Source organism: Chinchilla lanigera, unplaced genomic scaffold, assembly GCF_000276665.1.
Source record: "Chinchilla lanigera isolate Chin_1 unplaced genomic scaffold, ChiLan1.0 scaffold00186, whole genome shotgun sequence".
Lineage (NCBI taxonomy): Eukaryota > Metazoa > Chordata > Mammalia > Rodentia > Chinchillidae > Chinchilla > Chinchilla lanigera.
The window spans coordinates 710,724-731,817 of NW_004955587.1; the positions used below are offsets into that span (position 1 = coordinate 710,724).

The following is a 21,094-nucleotide window of genomic DNA, read 5'->3' on the forward strand; positions in this document are numbered from 1 at the left end:
AAGTCTTTGGATGTGGAATACTTTATTATATAATAGAGGACAGATATAAAATTTGAGCTCAGTGGAAGTAAAGAATTGAACTCTCCAAAGTACTCTAGGGAGATCTTCCATACTTCATAGCACCTTGGGCAGTGGTAAGGGTAGAAAACTCCTACTTACATCTAATTGGTAAAAGAGATAAAATATCAAACTGAAATCACTGCTGGGGAAACAGACTCGTTTATACTCATTTAAGCAGAAGAGTCCACTGGGTAAGACCAAGATTAGGATTGAATCTCAGTCTGTTAATTGAGTGATTTCTGGGAAGTTACTTAACACCCATGTCTCTAGTTCTCATCTCTATTATGAGAATAATAACAGTATCTATAGAATTGTTGTAGAATTAAGTGATTAGCATCTATAATAGTCCCTTGCCATGAAGTAAGTGCAACAGTTTTTTGAGCATTAAAAAGGATAACCTGGGGGGCTGGGGATTTAGTGCAGCGCCAAAACGCCTGCCTCGCAGGCACAAGGTCATGAGTTCGATTCCCGGTACCGGAAAAAAAAAAAAGAATAAAAAGGATAAGCTGGGGAAGGTCTTATCATTCAGGTCCTTAAGTGCGAAATTGAAATATGTCCAAATAAAAAGGACAAAATCATTCAGGATCTCTGGGGATTATGAATTATATGTCTATAATTACATCATCTGAGTTGTGAATGATGGGCCATAATATTTGTTCTGACAGTTCTGAGAACCCAACAATATATGAATATATATTGGAGGAAAAGTCCTCAATTTATATCTAAACATCTGGAAACCTGGTAGTTCAATGAATGTGAAAAACTACATTCATAAGGACACAGCTTGGCGAATAATTGCAAAGTGAACATTCTATCCAGGTTGAAAATGGGAAGAGTTCTAGAGGAGTCACTTCCTTCTGTCCCTTTTTAGTCACTTACCTTACCATCCTATCCAAAAGTAGTTGTTAAGCAGAAACAGACTTCTGACAATATATATCACAACTCTGTATTCTTTTACCCAGCACTGTATTTGTAAGAGTTATCGATATTGTGCTTTGTATCAGAAGGTTATTCCTTAATATTGGTATGTATGCAATATAATCATCTGCTGTATGATTATACCACAATATATTGTTAGAGTCTGTTCTTGCTTAATAGTTATTTCCAGATCATGACTACTAAAAATAATGGCTTCTGTAAATCTCCTCATACATGCCTTTTGAGTACATATATATATGCAGGTTTTTTTTTCCATAGATACTCAGGAGTAGAACTGCTGGGCCATAGGGAATTCTCATGTTTAGCTTCTTTACCATTTTATATATTCACAAGCAGCATATGCAAATTCTAACCTCTCTACTTCCTTGTCAACACTAGTTTTTACTTCTTGTAGTTGTGTCGTAGTACCTTCAGATCGAATTTACATTTCCAGATACCTAATGATTTTGATTTCTTTTTCACAATTCTTAGTTGTCCTTTTGATATCTGGGTGTGTGTATGAAATAACTGTTCTGGTCTTTTTACACATTTTAAAAATTAAGTTGTATTTATCCTTTTGATCCCTGTTCACACCATCTTGTATCTCTCTGCTTCCATGGGGAATCGTTTTCCATAGAGCTGTAGTATCTCCTTTAGAGCAGATCTGCTCATAGCACATTCCCTTTCCTCATTTTTGTTTTGTCAGAAAATGTCTTTTACCCTTCATTTTTAGACATGGAAGTCTGTGTTAAAGTTGATTTACTTTTTACTTTGAAGTTTTCGTAATTTTGTCCTTGGTTTACATTATTTCTGTTGAGATCAGATGCACTCTTATTGAAGTTAATCTTTTTGTATGTGTGCTACTGGGAATTGAACCCAAAGCCTTTACACTGGGCTATATGCCCCAGCTCCCCCATTTTTTTGAAACAGTGTCTCACTAGCTAATATGTTGCCCAGGCTGGTCTTGAATTTGAGATCTCCTTGCCTACGCCTTCCAGAGTGCTGGGATTATAAGCATGAGCCAATATGCCTGGCTTATTTTTTATTTATTACTGACTTCCTTTTAAGACTTTTCTTAGACTTTGATGTTCAACAACTTTAACACAATATGTTTAGTTGTAGTTTTGTTTGTATTTATCCTACTTGGTATTTTTAGTACTTCTCAAATCTGTAGTTTGATATTTTAGCTGTTGAGGAAAATTCTCAGCTTTTATTGTTTCAAATCCTGCTACTGAGACATTCTTTGCACTCCTGATATTTCTAGTTTTCCATGGTCTCTTATGCTTTTTTATTTCTCTATTTGAACATTCTCTTTTTACCTTCCTCTTAGTTACTGCTAATTATTTGTATAGTTGTATCTAGTATACTGTTAAAACCATCTATTACTTTCTGTTGATTTTTTTTATTTAAAAAAATACAGAATTTCAAAACAAGATGATAGGAAATTAACAATGCTTATTAAACTGCATATTCTTATCTTCAGAGTAGTCACTCAGATTACCAGATATAGGTATAAAAAATTGATCAGACAATACGATCACTAATTTTTTCACTAAACTAATAGAAATTAGTAGTACAATTATCTTAAATAGTATATATTTTTTTTCTCCCATTCCTTCTTTTCTCCTTTCCCACAACTCAGTTGTTCTTTCCTCTTGAGAAGTTTCTCTCTTTCACAATATCTATTGTACCTTTTGGATCTTATTTACTCTTTCAGTTTCTTACACTAGGGAGACAATATGATGTTTACACATGCAAGTTTGATTTATTTCACTGATGAGTATGGTCTCTAGTTTCATCCATTTACCTATAAAAGCCTCTAGTTTATCTTTCTTTATAGCTGAGTAATACTCTATTGTATAAAAATACCACATCTTTTTTATCCATTCCTCACTTGATGGACATTTGGGTTGTTTCCAAGATTTAGCTATTACAAATTGTGCTACTATAAACATGGGTGCACATATATCACTGTGGTATAACATTTTCAATTCTTCTGGGGAAATGCCCAGAAAGGGAATAGCTAGGATGCTGGAGGGGCTGTGGAGAAAGAGGAACCCTTCTCCACTGCTGGTGGGAGTGTAGACTGGTGAAACCACTGTGGAAATCCATGTGAAGATTCCTCAAAAACCTAAGATTAGATGTCCTATTCAACCCATCTGTTATTTTTTTAAGTGTAATTAACGTATTTTTCAGTTCTAGAATTTTCATTGGAATTTTTAGAAGTGTCCAGTTTTTGTTAAATTCCCCATCTTGTCATATAATTTCATAGGCATATTAATTACCATTTTAAAAATCCATGTCAGATAAGTCCAAAATCTTTATCTCCTATAGGACTATTTTATTATCTGTTATTTTTCTTGATTTTCAGTCATTTTTTGTTTATGCTGTTGACGTGCTATGTTGTATTTAATTTACTGCCAGATATTTGTACAGAAACAATGTAGAGATGAATTGAGGCTCTGGATGAGTTATTTTCCCCAGGAAGATTTTACTGTTGTTTATGGAAAACAGTAGAACCAGATGGAGATTAACTTGACTGAATCATAGTGTGAGTTGTTTGAAGTCTGTAATGCAGTCTTTATGAGGGTTTAGTCTATTTCCAGTCACCCTGACTCCTGGTATCCTTCAAGTTGCCATCAGAAAGCTCTGGTTGTATGCCAGGCCATTATAGATGTTGAATGTCAGTATTTGTTTCCACACCCACCAGTTTTGAGAGATTGCTGAATGTTGTATTTAGATTCTTAGTCTCCTAATGCCTGCTGTTGTTTAGGCAGATGTCTTGAGTGTAAAAGGAGATTCAGAATTCTCTGGAGACTTTTCTCTTTTTTGATAGATCTCTGATGCTTTTGCAAATATGTTCATCCAGTCATCCTTGGCAGGAATATTGGATTAAAACACACTAATCTGCCATTGCTAGCATGAAAATCCTTTTGATTTTTGATGCCTTTTTTCATGTTAAATGTTCTTTGATGGTTGTGTGTTAGAGTAATATTTTATTATATATTAGTTTTTGTAGATCTGACCTTTGCATCCTGGCAAACTTCTTGGACTACCTACAGAATAATGTAATATCTACTATATAGTAGAGTTTGATCCATAGTTAACATAAGCAGTCAAATAAGGTATAAAAATGGTCAATAAGCCATGAAAACATGCTAGAAATCCTTAGTGTCCAAATACATAAAAATAAAAAACATACAGTAAGATGTTATATACATTAAAGTGGGTAAAATCAAAAGTTCAATAATAGTAAAACTTAGTGAAGATGTAGAGAAATTGGAATCATCATATATTACTGGTCAGGCCATAAAAATGTTACAACTGCTTTCGAAAACAGTCTGTCTGTTCCTCAAACAATTAAACATAAAATTACCTTATCACCCAGCATCACCACTCCTATGAACGCAAGACAAAATAAATTTAAAACATCTTCACATAAGAATGTGTACATCAGTGTTCATAGAAGCAGTATTCACAATAAGCAGAAGTGGCAGATAACTCAGATATCTTTCTACGGATTAATGGATGAACAAAATGTTGCATATCCATATATTTAAATTTTACTTATCCATGAAAAAGGAATGAAGTACTGATAGGTGCTGTAATGTGGATGAACCTTAAAAATATTGGGCTGAGTGAAAGAAACCAGTTATATAACATTATATATTGTTTGATTCAAATGAAAGTCAGTATTAGGTAAATCTGTACAGATAGGAAGTAGGTTAGTTGTTCCTTTGGCTGGTAAGAGTTGGTGCATGTTTGGAGAGGAAGTAGCTTAAAGATTTAGGGTTTCTTTGTGAGTTGATAAAAATGTACTAAAATTAACTGTGATAATAGTTGCACATATCTGTGAATATACTTAAAAACCCTGTTATTCACTTTAAATGCATGTGTTGTATGTCAATAAAGTTATAAAAATAAAGAACCTAAAGCATTATTTGTGATAGCAGCCAGGAGGGATAGTTGGCAGATATTGTGTACAAGCTTATGGTGATGATGATCTCTCTTGATCTCAACCTTTTCATCAACAGTTTGCTGACCAGTTGTCAAGACTCAGGGTGGAATTAAAGCAAAGTGTCACTGGGTTCTAGAGTAAGTATTCAAGGCTAACCCAAGGTGCAAGTTGTAGAATCTAGCAAGAACAGTAATCTGATTAACTGGTCAGGAAAGCACAACACTACCAAAATAATAAGCCAGACTTGTGTTAACTCCTAATTGGGCCCCACATTCTGAAGCAGTACATATCTTTAATTACTCCTGTGGTCAGAGAATACTGCCTTGTTCTGTGTCTCCCTGTGTTTTAGGACTCTTGTTTACCTCAAAGAGCATTTTTAGACTGTTTAGGCTTTAGTTTCAAAGATCTTTTCTAATTTGAATCCTACTTCCCTGGGCTAGGGATATAGCTCAGCAGCTCAAGTCCCTGACTAGCAAGCACAAGGTCATGAATTCGATTCCCAGTACCAAAAAAAGAATAAACACCATGAATCCTACTTCCCTGAAAAGGTTGGAAACAGTTGAAACTTTTTGATTGAGAAAGAGATATGAGACAGAAATTTTCAATAGATCCCATAACTCCTTAAATTATTTTATAGTAAGGAGCTTTGTGGTCTATTTAAATCTATGGGAGAGAACTTAAATTCCACTTTCAATGTTGAAAATAGGCAATTCATAGCTTGTGACATTGTTCATTTATTTATTCATTACATATACATTGCTCACATTCTTTGTGCTAGTCACTGTTAGGTGTTGGTGATAAGAAATCTGTATGAAGCAGTAACTAACTTGAGATTCCACTTTACTGGAAAGAAGACAAGTAACCCAAAGACATCAAGGGATGAACTAAGGTTGTCTATGCTATCCCAATTACAGAGCTGAGCTTGAGAAAGTCTTGGAAGCATTTAGCATAGCTGAATAGATGTAATCAAATGAAGGCAGAAGGAGGCATCTTTGATGAGTTGACATTTTTGCCTTACTTTAAATAATAAATAGGGTTCATTTAGGGAGAGAAAGAGTATAAAGAAGACTGGTGACAGAGAAACACCTGAGATGGGACCACATGACAAGAACCATATTAAAATAGTTAAATCTGTTATAAACTAATCTTGTGGCCTCACGGTGTCGAGGAATTAAGTCACAAACCAAACGGAGGAAGTTAGGAGAGTTTATATTGGAAATAAGAAGGAGAATATCTCCAGGATTTCCAGAAAGGGGGGCATGAGTGGGTACCCACATGGCCCCTTGATCCAGAGCTACTCATAGAGCACAGGAATGATTCAGTTATTCAGAGCCCACCTGTCACAGGTGGCTTTGTGAATTTAAAATAACCAGTTGGAACTCAGCCTCTCCAACCCAGTTCCTCAGCATGTAAAGTTTAGAGGGAACTGGGATTGTAGAGGGAAAAATGTTTATTTTGCATTTTAAGTTGTTCTACTGTCTTCTATTTCTTTGCTGAAACTGTCAATGAGTCCTTGATTGATCAATATTGCATGTCTCTATCTGTTTTCATGAGAAACCACTTTGAAGATATCAATATGAGGGGCTGGGGATTTAGCTCAGCGGCAAAGCGCCTGCCTGGCAAGCGCAAGGTCGTGAGTTCGGTTCCCGGTACCGGAGAAAAACCAAAAAAAAAAAAGATATCAAAATGTAATACAACAAATATTGTTAATTTCCTACCACTTTGTTTGTAACTCTGTATTATCTGTACTGTTCTTTTACTAATTTATAAAAGGTTTTCTGTCTGTTAATGTTTTCCTCCTTTTATTTTTAAAATTAAAAAAAAATTGTCAAACCTCGGGAGCTTAGTAGAGAGTAGCTGCAACTCTCTTTAGTAGGGAGTGAGCTGCATTCCACATTGCCTGAAGTAGTTCCTTCTTGGTCCAAAATCCTAGTTCACATTTATTCTAATTTTAATTCTTATCAACATGGCTGATCACCCCACTTTATCTCAGGCCCTTCCCCTAGTTAGCCACCTTCCTCATAAGCCAACTAAATTCACTATTTTATACAGTATTACATTTAACACGTGTTAAAACCAGAAAAAGAGGAAAATAATTTAGAATAGTACTTCTCAAACTTGAATTTGCACACAAATCACCTGTAAAATCTTGTGAAAATACAGATTCTGACATGAGGTATTACATTCCTCAAAACTCGTGGCTCATAAGCTAGGCTGAATATCAAGACCTAAGAGATTTAGTTGTTTATGACTGCCTAGGATGATCATGATGGTGATGGTGACATGGGCTATAGAGAGAATGAATGTAAGAGGAGATGTTCAGGAAGATGTAAGTTTTGTTATGTCTGTTGTGGTGTGTGGGTTCTGTTTTTGTTTTGGGGGCAAGTGGAATATCTAGGAAGAGAAATCTTTCAGGCCCTTGGATAGGAAAGGAAAAAGCCATGGTTCATGAGTGGGAAGAGATGTACCTGACCAGGAGAAAATGATATGGGCCCTACTACAGGCAGACTTAATGAGGTGGGAATGAACAATGTCAAATGTTGCAGAGATGAAGAACAAGCAATACTGTGTTCAAGACTGCAAGGAGTAGAGGATTAGGAAGTGTTTTGATTAGAGACAGCTCAAGACAATTGGATGAAGAGTTTCAAAAAGTAAGTAATTGGAGACAGAAGGACGTTTAGGGTAAAAAGTGGGCTGCTTCATTCTCCCTTTCACTTTTCCTCTCCCTTTTCTTTTTACCTTTCCCTCCACCCTTTTTGCTACCCTCCCTTCCTTGCTATTGTAGAAATTTCCCAACATATCATTATGTACATTTTGTAGATGCACCTGACTTAGGCAGTTTCATACACTCAAAAAAATGAGCCACAGCTGAGAGAGCAATTGAAAATTTGGGAGAGAAAGATGGTACTTTGATAGAGCAAGGTTTTTGAGATGGAGGCAATGGTTGAGGGTAGTACAGGTGAAGGTCTTAGTTGCAGATAGTTAAGAGAGAGGTACTTTAAAATCTACCAAGTTGAGAGAAGAAAAAAAGTAAGTCACTACCTTTCAGAAGCATTTAAGTTTCCAGAAGCTCACTGTGCTAACTTTCTCCAGGTTCCCGCAGTCACTGTACTCCGTATCTCTTCAGTCTGCCTCAGTTGCCTCCTTGCAGTCATTCACTATTTTTTGAAAAGTCTATTACATCTAAGCATTTAATGAATTTAGTGATTTTACTGAAGATTTAGTGTCTGAGGAGAGCAATGACATTACAGAGAACAACCATCTATCTCCTTTGTTTTACAGGCCACCTCCATTATCTCTTGAATGCAACTGAGAACCTCTTGTTTTATAATCCGGGACCCCTTCCTATGCAGAATTCCGTGAAAGAAAATGTTATCTCTTTCCACAAAGAATGAGTTTTTGGTGGCAAGTCAGGAAATGCACAAATTCATATCCAATGACAATTTCTCTGTGAAATATGACGGTTCATTCAGGAGTTCACTAGCCTGGAATGAGTAAGAGGAATCTTTAGGAGTGTGGTACGGGCTTGGAATATTGCTGAAGCCTTCCTTTTTATATTTACCTAAAGTGATGTCTTACCTTATGATAGACAATGAAACAATAAAATGCCCTACTATATACACACCTGGGAAATAAGAATAGTCTTGTTATTGTTAAGGGATGTTAGGCCTCTAAGGTACCACTTAAATAAGCAGGACAGCCAACTGATCCCCTTTTGTATTGACTGTGGGAAGATAAGTTTGGAAAATAATATGAGGGAACGTTTCTCCATTCAAGTTTGAATAAATAGATATTTGCATGGCATCATTCCAGTTAATCATTAGCCAACAGCTAAATTCTGGAGGTAGAAATTAACATTGCAAACAATTTGTACAAGTTTTTTCTCTTCCAAGTATATCTCTCTTCCTGCCCCATTTCTATATATGACATTTTTCAGTGAGCACTCAACAGAGTGATGTGATTGAGATCAATCATTTCAAGATAATTTCTCTGCATTCTCAAAATTCTGTGCTTGATTACTATGAAACACCTACTGGGTAATAATTGCTTAATTCTCTCGGTAGAGAAAAAGATGTAATTTGGAAAAATTGAACTTACAGGAACAAAATAGATAAGCACTGAAAAAAATACTTGGGTTATTTTATTGTTAAAAACAATGAATATTTTGTGGTTAAAAATATGATAAATATAATAATATAAATACTGTATATGTATAACTGCATAATTTTCATTCTAATCATTCATGCTTAGCTCATCTTTTACATTTTAAATATTTTTCTCAGTGCAGAAATCCTAAGGACTAAAAGAAAATGGTTCAGTGCTGGACCCTTAGGGTTTGGGAATTTGTAACCACACATATAAAAGCATATGTTCTGCTTTAGAATGCTGTGCTGAATTAACCTTTCAGGAAAAATAACAGTCTAATTACTTTGTAGTCTACTCTGGTGATGGTATTTCTTTTAAATTTGCTTAGTAGATGCTGGCCTTTCCAGTGAGTAATATTGATAATTAAGTCAATGCCAAGGACTATGAGAAAAATTAGTGCTTTCAATAAAATTGAGCTTCTCCCAGGCAAATAAATACTAAGGCTTCAAAGTTTATATGCCAACCAAATACACATAGATGTTTTTCCTTTGATTCAGAATTCAAATAAGAAAAAAATCTTGGCTCTTGAATATTTTAAGCTATATATTTAGACAGAGACAATTTTGTTACATGGGTAAAATTACATGGAATTACTTTTTTAAGGAGGTAAAAACATGGATAAAGCTACAATAATAAATACAGTGCAGTAATGTCAAAAGTATAACCACATAGATCAATGAAACAAAATTGGGAACCCAAAAATAGACCTTGATAAATATAGTCAACTATATTTGATCTTCAGCAAAAGAGCAAAGGCAATACAATGGAAAAATTATAATCTTTTTTTGCACCAGGAATCAAACTCAGGACCTTGTGCTTACCAGGCAGGCACTGTGCCACTGAGTTATATCCCTGGCCCATAATCCTTTCTTTTGATTGGTGCTAGAATAACCTGCTCCCTACATACAAAAAAATTACTGGACACAGACCTTATAATATTCACAAAAACTACCTCAAAATGGATCAAATACCTAAATGTAAAATTGAAAACTATACAACTCCTAGAAGGTAAATAGGAAGAAACCTAGATTATGGGATGGGTGATCACTTTTTCCTGCAACACCAGAAGCAATATCCATGCAAGAAATAATTGATAAGCTGCATTTCATTACATTACAGTTTTCTGTTCTGCAAAAGACACTTTCAGGAGAATTAAAAGAGATTATTTCCAATAGACTGGAAGAAAGTACTTGCAAAAGATGTCTAATAACAGACTATTATCTAATATTTACAAAGTATTCTTAAAGCTCCAAAATAAGAAAAAATACGATTTTAAAATGGTCCAGTGACCTTAACAGACACCTAACCAAAAAGTTATACAGATAGTATATAAGCATTTGAAAAGATACACCACATTATGTGTCATTGGGGTAACATAACTTGCAATAAAAAAACAACACTATACTACTATAAGAATGGAATATAATTTGGCCTTTTAAAAGAAGCAAATTCTGCCATCTGTAACAGCATGGATGAACCCAGTAACATTACACTAAGTGAAATAAAGTAGCCGCAGAAGGAAAAATACTTCATGACTTCACTTATCTACGGAATCTAAACAGTAAAATTCATGAAAATAAAATGTTGATTACCAGGGGATGTAGGAGTTGGTGAAATGGGAAACTGATGGTCCAAAGGGTATAAAGTTTCAGTTAGATGGGATGTATAGGTTCTAAGACCGAAAGTATAGCATAGTGACTATAGTTTATGCTAGTGAGATGTATACTTAAAACTTGCTGAGGGAGTATGTCTTAAGGGTTCTTATACAAAAAATGGTAACTATATGTGGTGATATATTAATTAGCTTAACTATAGTGTAATATATATATATATATATATATATATATATATCCACATAAAAGCTTGCATATGAATCTTTATAGCAACTTTAGTCACAATTGCCAAAACTTGGAAACAGCCAAGGTGTCTTTCAGTAAATGAAGGAATAATTAAACTGGTACATCCAGACAATGGAGTATTATTCATTCATCAGTAAAAGAAGCAACCTATCAATCCTTGAGAAGACAAGTTGGAAGATATTTAAATGTATATGACTTAGTAAAAGAAGCCAATCTGAAACATTTGCATACTGTATGATTCCAACTATATGACTTTTCTAGAAAAGATAAATCTGTGGAGACAGTAAAAACATAAGTTGTTTTCAAGGAGGTGCAAGGGATAAGTATACAGAGTATAGAGGATTTTTAGGGTAGTGAAACTACTCTGTATTATACTATAATGTTGAGTGCATAATATTATGGACTTGCATAAAGCTATAGAATGTACACCAAGAATGAACCCTAATGTAAACTGGATTTTAGGTGATAATGATGTGTTAGCCTAAGATCAGTGATTGTAGAAAATGTACCATTCTGCTGGGTAATGTTGATTGTGAGGGAGGCTGTGCACTTATAGGGGCAGGAAATATATGGGAACTCTGTTCCTTCTGCTCAGTTTTACTATGAATCTAAATCTGTGCTAACGATAAAGTCTATTTCAGTAAAATAACCAAATATTTCAAAACAGTTTAAAAATGAAGCAGGCATAGAAGGTATTATCATCCCAATTTTCTGGGTGAGAAAACATAGCCCACAGAGGTTGCCATTTTTCCAAAGTAGGCAGGTTTGGCAAAAGTCAAACCACAGCAAGACTCTCAGTTCCTAAATCAAAGCCCTGTCTCCTATCTCTTTTTGTGCCACTGTGTAGAAGCCTGTAGTAGGTCATTTTATTTGCTTTGACCATAGTCTGTGCTCATAGGTTGGCAATACAGTGGTGCCTCCATTCATGAACACTTTTGTTTGCAAACAGTTTGGTTCACAAACAGAAGTGTTTGGCAGAATTTCATTTTTGTTCGCAAAGTCTGCATCAGGTGACAAACACGACTTTGGCCATCTTTCCCACATGAACACAAACGTGGCCATGTTTTCCAAAATCATAGAGCAAATTAGGTTTCTGAACTGAGGCATCACCATATATTTCTTAGCTAACAGAACTCAAGACCAAGAGTGTTGTGCTCTGGAACATAATACCATGATTAATTTAAATGGATCACATCTTGTCTCCCAAAATTTATACACACATATGCTTATACACTACTTATATATATGGGATCAACTCATTATCCATTAGTCATTTTAAGAGATAAAGAGCTAGAGTTAAAACTTTTGAAAATGCTAAGGCCTTTCGGCCAAAACAGATACACTCTCAGTATCAGATTCTCATTTCTTCAGCTCTCTGCAGAATTTAAGAACACAGCCATGGTGAACGTTCTGCAGTCAGTATGCAGTATAAGTGTAAAAGGGCCTGCATTAAAAAGAACACACTGACATGCTGATCCATTTATTGAGTACCTTCTGTTTGTGTGCCTACTTTTCTTGACTCCCCAGAAGCTTATAGACCAACTGCATGGGGCACTGTATATTCACACAGATCAAGATGAGGTCAAGAAGGTGTTTTCATTTGAGTTGCCTCTGAAACAGACCCTGAGAAAAGGATTTGAGTCTGTGTATTTTGAAGAGAAAGTGTAAGGACCACAGAAGAAGAAAAATGAGATAGGGAAAGGAAGATAGCCAGTAAAGGAAGCATTATTTGACAAATAACACAATAGGTGGCTAGAAGTTAATTCTATGATGAATCACTGCCAAATGGCATAAACACATGCCTCAGAGTCATTTTATCCAAGGAATAGGGAACCGGCTCTTAGCAAGGATGGAACTGAGGTATTGCGGGCTGTCCTGGGGCATGCATTCTTGGCATTTCATCCTGCCAGGAATGTAAGCGAAGAAGACATCTGAAAAAGTCCTTAGGCATTGTGTGAAGGTATTGAGAGCTGGAAGTCAGCCTGTGAATAAAAAGCAGAAGAGTCCAAGGACTATGGGCAGAATGTCTGCCACAATAGGGTTGCTGGTAGAGGTGAGATTTGACAGTGCTCTTTCTCTTCTCTCTCCAGGCTTCTTAATGACCTTGTCCTTATTGTCCATTGTTTACGGAGCCTTGCGCTGCAACATCCTAGCCATCAAAATCAAGTACGATGAGTATGAAGTCAAGGTGAAGCCACTGGCCTATGTCTGCATCTTCCTCTGGAGGAGCTTTGAGATTGCCACTCGAGTCATCGTCCTGGTCCTCTTTACCTCCATCATGAAGACCTGGGTGGTGCTTGTTGTTCTTCTCAACTTCTTCAGCTTCTTCTTGTATCCCTGGATCCTCTTCTGGTGCAGTGGCTCCCCATTTCCTGAGAACATAGAGAAAGCCCTCAGTCGGGTGGGGACTGCCATTGTGCTGTGCTTCCTCACTTTACTCTATGCTGGTATCAACATGTTCTGCTGGTCAGCGGTACAGCTGAAAATCAACAGTCCTGACCTCATCAGCAAGTCCCATAACTGGTACCGGCTACTGGCGTACTATATGCTAAGGTTCATCGAGAATGCCGTCCTCCTGCTTGTATGGTATCTTTTCAAGACTGACATCTACATGTATGTGTGTGCGCCTCTGTTGATTCTGCAGCTGCTTGTTGGGTACTGTACAGCTGTTCTTTTCATGCTTGTGTTCTACCAGTTCTTTCACCCTTGCAAAAAGCTTTTCTCCTCTAGTGTTTCTGAAAGCTTTCAGGCATGGATCAGGTTTGTCTGCTGTGCCGGCAGGTGGCAGAAATCCTCTGAGTCAGTAGGAAAGGCAGAATTAACATCTTCCAGAGACCAGGATGAGACACCTTCTACCAGTAAAATGAGTCCTGATCCCACTCAGATGAGTGCTAATGATCTGTGCTCTGTTTAATAGGACCTGAGGTCTATCAGGGCACATGCATAGTGTTTGCTGAGTTGATACCTGTTCTTCATACAAGTAATGAGCCCTGCACAGGGAGCAAGGCAGAAAGTTACCTGTCAATTCCTTGTGAGCCGCTGCTCTGTTATTGAGCTCTTGGGTATGTGGGAACTATGGGGAGAAGCCAGGGAGACCTGAGGGTTGAAGGAGCAGCCTAAGGTGCCACAGTTCACAGGTGACCGTGTTATGTTCTGACAGGCCTTCCTAGCTGGTTCACTGACAAAGTACCCCTGAAGTATGAATTGGACTGGTTACATCTATCAGGTAGACTGAGGAAAGGGACTTGTTTTCTAGTTTTCTGGATCGGTGCTCTGGGTAGCCTGATGATTTATTACCCCTCAACCAGGTTTACACCCAAGATCCATCCTGATGACCAGAGAAGGTAGCTGGGGTTTTGCCATCAGCAACATCATTCTTATCATACCTTACAAGGAGGGCTGTTCAAGTTTGGTTTTTGAATAGAGAAATGTTCCATTTTCAGCTCATTGGGGCTTTTTGTACATAATCAATTGTAGCCTCCATGGCATGTTCTCTGTAATTGATTCAAGAGACTAGATTTGGATACTTTATTCCATAGGACCCATAGCTGCAAAATTGAATTCTAAATTTGAGTATGGAAGCCCTAGCATCTTAGGAAATTTGCTTTCCTTCCATAAGTTGAAGAAATTGTGTAACAAGATGGTGCTAAAACACCAAAATGATGGAGGGTTGTATAAGTAGAATTCTTACCTTCTCAGAAAGTTTGAATGCCAAAGGTAGGAATCTGCTAGAAGGTAGGCTTCAACGTAAATAAGATTCAGTTGTATCCTACAGTTCTGGGGAAATTATAACAGAATTTGCTGGGATTTACCTTTTTAGTAAAGAAAAAAAATAAAACTCATAACCTTCACACCCACCTCCCCCTCCCTTGCCTGCCAGAAAGATTTTAGATGAGCGTTATCTCAGTTAAGTTTTTCTAGGAAATCCTCCAGAAGTCTCTCACACAGTGCAGGTTTATAGGGCATTTTAATTTTCATTATTTGAAGGGAAAAGATTTTTCTCAACATCAACCCTAGTTAGTGATTGACTACAGAAATTTTTAAATTTTAGAAAGAGATGAAATGACCAGGTTTCTGCCTTTCATGGAATGCATTTTGATTTCACATTAATTTGTTTTTTGGTGTTTTTTTTTTTTTTTTTTTTTTTTTTTGGTTTTTCTCCGGTACCGGGAACCGAACTCATGACCTTGCACTTGCCAGGCAGGCGCTTTTGCCGCTGAGCTAAATCCCCAGCCCCTGATTTCACATTAATTTGAACCAAGTCTCCAGTTTTATTCTCCTACACTACTTTATTATCTGTGTAATTTTTCCTTTGCACCAAAATTGTATTTGTTTCTTTAAAGAAGAGTGAGTATTGTAGCATATTCTCAATTGTCTTGGAAACGTGCCTGGAACCCATACCATTTATTTCTACCACTGAAAGATTTTTAATGAAATATCTGGCAACAAGGAACCATAAAGATCACACTAATGTAGAATGAGGGCTATAGTAAAATCTGACAAATTTACAAAGAGGACTCCATTTCTGGACCTTGCTGGATGGAACTGAGGTCCACTTCTCTGACTGTGTAACCCCACAAAACATTTGACAATCACACCTGTGATAGTTTTCCTTTATAAATTTTTGTGCTCTCAAATTAATAAGTAATTTTATACACATGGATGAAAATACAATTTGGTTATCAATTTCCACTACTTTCAGGGATCTATAGGTATAATAGTAAATATTCTTCCATGAGGCATTCATGTTATTTAATATTTTATACTGTTCTGTAGATATACATCATTCATGTCTTAAACTATAGCAGCTCAAGTTTTGTTTTATGAGAAATATTTCCTCATTTGAAATTCTCTTGGTTTATCAATATTTGTAGTTTAAATTTGTGAGAATTCCCAGACAATAGAATTTTTCTCTATTTTAATGAAATAAGAATAAAACTCAAGATTTTTTGTGTTTTCCCTCTGAGTTCATCAATGGCCACTTGCCCTGTTTTTAATAGGACTAGATAAATAGTGAGCATACATAAGATAATTCATACAGTGTACGCTTCCACGTACTTTTCCTAAGCCCAGGTACACCACTGTAACACAGCGACTTTGAAAATATATGACAACTATAGGTAAAATAATTCTAAGATGTTAATGCACCCTTTTCGTTACTTCCTAAGTAATAGAAGGGTTCTATAATGTTTAGCAGAGCAGTAAGACCATTATTAAGTCATTCCGTTTCCTTCGATGAGCTCATTGTGTTGACATTAGATATTTACGCATTCTCTTATGAGAAAGACATTCTTGACTCGAAACTTCTCAGTGGCTGATGATAGAGGCAGTAGTGCCCCATTTCCATCTCAAATACCTCCAGGTCATGACTTGCCAGTGAGGACTGGGGATAACTACCAGCTTGTCATTGATGAGACATGTTCAGAATTAGACAAAGAGAGACTGGTATTTTCTGCCCTTAGTTTGGAATTGTCTTGAAAGCTCTCACAAAATCTTAATTTTCAAGTACATTATAAGTCACTTTAATCTAGAAGATAGGTAGGCAATTTAAATAACACCGAAATGAACTAAGCAGTGATAGTTTGTCATAGTCCCAAAGTGCAGTTCACACATTTATATGGACAGAGGCTTGGTAACTAAATTGGACAATTTTGGTAATTTTAACTCATGACAAACAGGTGACTTAATTTTGAAAACATGTAAGTCAGTTCACTTTAGGGAAGAGAAATCATTGCTTTTTTTCTACATGGTAAAAATGCAACTCATGACAAATTGAAATTTTTTTGTTTTAAAATTTTTTTTGTCTGAAATGGCAAAATTACAGTTCATACTATGAAGCCAGGTTGTCCTAAAGACATAAACCAGCAAATTTCCACATGTCTTAGGAATTAAGATATGTTTTTCAGTTACAATTTGAATTTTAAAAACTCCTAGTACTTTATCTAACTATTCACATGCCATAACTTGTCACAACAGCTCTGGTAACTGAATCACTATCATTTGTTTGTATTGGGGTGAAATTGTTTCTCAAAATATATATTTTTTTTCCTCAAAATATATTGAAATGATATCATCAAGCATGTTAGACTTTCTTTTGTCATTACCGGACAGAGCCTATTATAGAGATTAGCATCTCCCTTTTAAGCCCCACATGTTACTTAAATGCTTTATGCCTCAATTTTCTTACCACTAAATTACAATGATATACCTACCTCAAGGGTTGTCAGAAAGATCATATGAGATAATAGGTATTAAAATGCTTTGAAAACATTTTTAAAGTGCCATGCATAGAGTTGTTATTTCAAATCCATAAGCAGGTTATTATTTTTTTACTCTTTGAAAGGAAGTAAGTATCATCATCCACATGAGTGTCTGGAGTGAATATGTGGGCGTTCAGCTTTCTCAGCAGTTGCCCTTCATCTTACCTCCAGCTGCATATAAAGCTTAGCACCCAAATCCATGGTACTTGCAGGAAAAGACCTGCTGAATTTGAGAAGGTACTTCTGATGGAAAATGAATTTGTCATTGTGGTACTGTCTTTCATGAAGACATTATCTTTTGAGAACTGTGCTTTACAACTTAAATGGCTGATTCAAGGCATTAATTGAATGTGATTGTAATCTTTTTCAGCCTTGTAAATGGGAAAATAAGCATTAAATTGTCAACTACAGCATTTTCTTGGAAACCACCATAGAACATTAGTGCTATGGTTCTAAATGTATGTGCCAGTACTTCTCAGCCATTGCATTGTGGATGTGAGCTATTGTGGATTGCTTCTGTGAGTCGTTGACTCAAATGTTGTTTATGTCTCTTCATATAATAAATTAATTTTTCAATTTCTCCTTGCATTTCATTCCTTACACAGTCCATACCTGACTTCTTTATTCCAAGGACTATTTAAAGATAGAAAGTATAAAATGGTTTTATTGTAATTAATTATAGTTCTATAAACTCACCTGGAAATTAATTCTGTAAATGAGAAGTTTGAAAATGATAGGGTTCAACCTTGAAAGACAGCAAGATTCCACTAAAACTATCCCTGACTGTTCTATAAGTACTTACTCAATCTGTTACAACTGTACTGCTGGGTAATAAGATTCTGCTTAGTTGTCTGTTAATGACTGTGTGTGATATAAAAAAAAGCGGTGATATATATCTCTTTGAAACAAACACAAATGGTAGGCTGATCCAGAGATACAAAACACCAAGGGGTAGCTTCATATGAGCCTAAACAAATAAATTAAAAGTGTACTCGTGATTGGAAAAAATATCAGTCATTAAAAGGAATCATTTCAGAGCATGAAGTAGACAATGAGTGTTTCAGTAATTCCTTTGCTTCTGAAGATGGCCTTGCAATTTGCAAAGACTTAGATATAAGCATTTCTTTTTTTAAAACAAAGCTTTATTGAGTATATTATACAAAACTGCACATTTTGAATGTATCGCATTACATGAGTTTAGACCTATGCAAACATCATCACAAGGTACTAGTCATATATTCCTCACACTTTTAAGTTTTGTTTTGCTCTTTTCTTCTTCCTTCCTTCCTTCTATCCTTCCTTCCTTAAAACCATGATTTTGAAATGTTTGTTGGAAAACTGTATAATACTTTTTCATATCCACTTTAATATTCAAGTGTTTGACTTTGAATACCTGAGCCCATAGTTCATTCTTCTCCCCCACCCCACTGTTACTGCTCTGTCTTGCTGCGTTCAGGCCAAGTTTGTAAAGATTAGGAATGTGGTGAGGGAAGTAGACTATTCTGCTATGACCATATTTCTTTGTGTACCCCATTCCAAGAGACTCTATTTTTTAAATTTTTTTATTTGTTTTTGGTACTGGGAATTGAACTCAGGACCTTGCAATTACTGAGCAGGCTTTTGTGCTGCTGAGCTACATCCCCAGCCTCTTTATTTTTCAAACTGATAAATGAAAACTACATATTTATGAAGTACCATGTGATGTTTTGTTACATGTTGAGGCACTATTTAAAGTTCACATCTGGGTGAGCATACCTGCCTCCTCAAACATCATTTCATTGTGGTGAAAACTTTCAAATCCTTCCTTCTAGCTCTTTGAAATACTTAGCACATTATTGTTATCTGTAGTCACCTCACCATGCAATACAACACGGGTTTATTTCTCCTGACTGTAATTGAAGCAGTCTTTATCGTCCATGAACATCTTTCCAGCTGAGATAGCACTTAGAAATGTCAATTATGCATATAATTAAATGAGTAACATTTTCAGCTTCTCTTGTTCAAGAAAAGGCACTTTATAGTAACAGATGTTTGTAAAACTAGAAACTCAGAAATCTCTTCTTTCCCATCACACAACAAGCCTTGGTCGACCAGGCCCTGGTGTGCTAAAATGGGGAGTCAGCTGCAGACACATGCACTAGGAAACTCAGGCACCTCTTGTCACCCTCTTGGCATGGTTGTTTTTCTGGAAATTAGGCCAAGGACAAGCAGGGACAGATTCAGCAGATGGTGCAAGAGAAACTATTTTCAAGTACTGTTCATTGGCATGAAGCAGTGTCTCTTTTCAGTAGATGATCAGGAAACTTCTAGCCCAGATGGTGCTGTGGCAACTCAGTATCAAGTGAGAGTTGCAGGATCTACTTCCCCAAGAAGGATAGATTTATCCTAAGAGATTCAGAATTCTGCCTGTGCTTTTGCTCCCTCCCTGCTTCCCAACCTGAATTAATTTTCTCTCTCTGAATGATGAGTTCCTGATTGAAACCTGATTAGTCTGATTCCTAGAGCCCTGGAAATGCCATCCTCCTTAGACATTGACATTATGCATACCTGTTTAATTTCTTATCAGTTTGTTTCCAATCTTAATTACCTAAACTCCCCAGTTAATGAGTCAGCTTTTCAGGAGTGATAGCGCTCAATAAACAAAATGATTTAGAAATTCTCTTTGACCTGGTACTCCAAAACCATGCCCATCACCACCCCAGCAGAGAGGAGAAGAACTCTTGCTATCACCTCCTAACAAGGGGACCTTCTTAAATGGAGCAGCAGAACTGTATAAAATAGTGTCCAGCTGCAAGAGCGCAGATCTCCAAGCATTAGAAACCTATTGCCATCCTCTCCAATAACTAGAAATGAAAGGCACACATATGCAACTATTTTTCAAGCCAGTGGGGATGCTATTAATGAATGATAGGACAGGACCAATTGTCACTGGAGTCAAAGTAACTTTCTTATTCTCCCAGCTTCCACTACAAGCAAATATTAAAAATTAGAATTCAATAACTAGTATGTGGGGAGTGACCTTAAAAGATGCTTTTCTGTAATTGAAACTATTGGGAATGACTACCCTAGGAAGGTTTTTGTTTATCTTGGGTTGTTTCTTTTTTGTTTTTTCTTTTGTTTTTTTTTGCTGAAATAGTTTCTCCTGTGTATTTACAATGTTTCCTTTAAAAAAAAAAAAAAACACATTGAGATGATTCACAGACAAGCCACTTGGTGTCCCTAATTTCCAGCTTAATTTAAGAAATGAGAAAATATTTGTTTCTTAAAAGTGTACTGTGGATGTGTTACCAGGTTGAAGTGTAGCTCAGTGGAAACGTGCTTACCTAGCATGTGCAAAGCCCTGGATTTGGTTCTCAGGACTGCCAAAAAGAGAAAAAAGTTATGCTATCAAGGAAAAATGTTTTTACAATTCAAAGCATTCACAACTGTATATTGTTATCATAACAACCATCAAAGTAGCAAAGTGACTACACAATCTTCAGTTCCCCTCCTTGACCTTTCTGTCATCTGCCACCTATTGCTTCACTTTCCTGCTTATCTCCTTATGATTATAAGAAAACAACCTGAACTCCAGCTACCACATACCCAAAATTGAATCCAAAACTGGAAAGTGGATTTCCCTCTGGTTATCTCTTTTATTTCGGAGGAAAACGGTTCCTAGAAGCCACCCTCCATTTCCAGCAGAATTTTATTGGCCAGCTTTGGGTCACATCCCCACCCCTGCAGCTGTCTTTGGCCAAAGGGTGAAACTGTCATTGCTTCCTATGATTATGTAACATTCACGTGAGCATATGGAAGGAGGAACACCTTCAATACTGGGATTCTACCAGTAGCGTAATGGAGGAAATGTCCATTTGCTGGGCCACCTATAGTGTTTCATTGACAATTTAGAC

General features: G+C 36.3%; 1 protein-coding gene across 1 annotated transcript in view; it reads left to right on the forward strand.

The window, feature by feature from the left end:
* Positions 1 to 15,106, forward strand: part of Xk (X-linked Kx blood group) — a 56,959-nt gene extending 41,853 nt beyond the window's left edge. The window contains exon 3 of the mRNA XM_005414450.2: positions 13,032 to 15,106. Within this exon, the coding sequence (XP_005414507.1) occupies positions 13,032 to 13,855 (824 nt within the window). The 3' untranslated portion in view covers positions 13,856 to 15,106. The remainder of the gene's footprint in view (positions 1 to 13,031) is intronic.
* Positions 15,107 to 21,094: the final 5,988 nt, after the last annotated feature.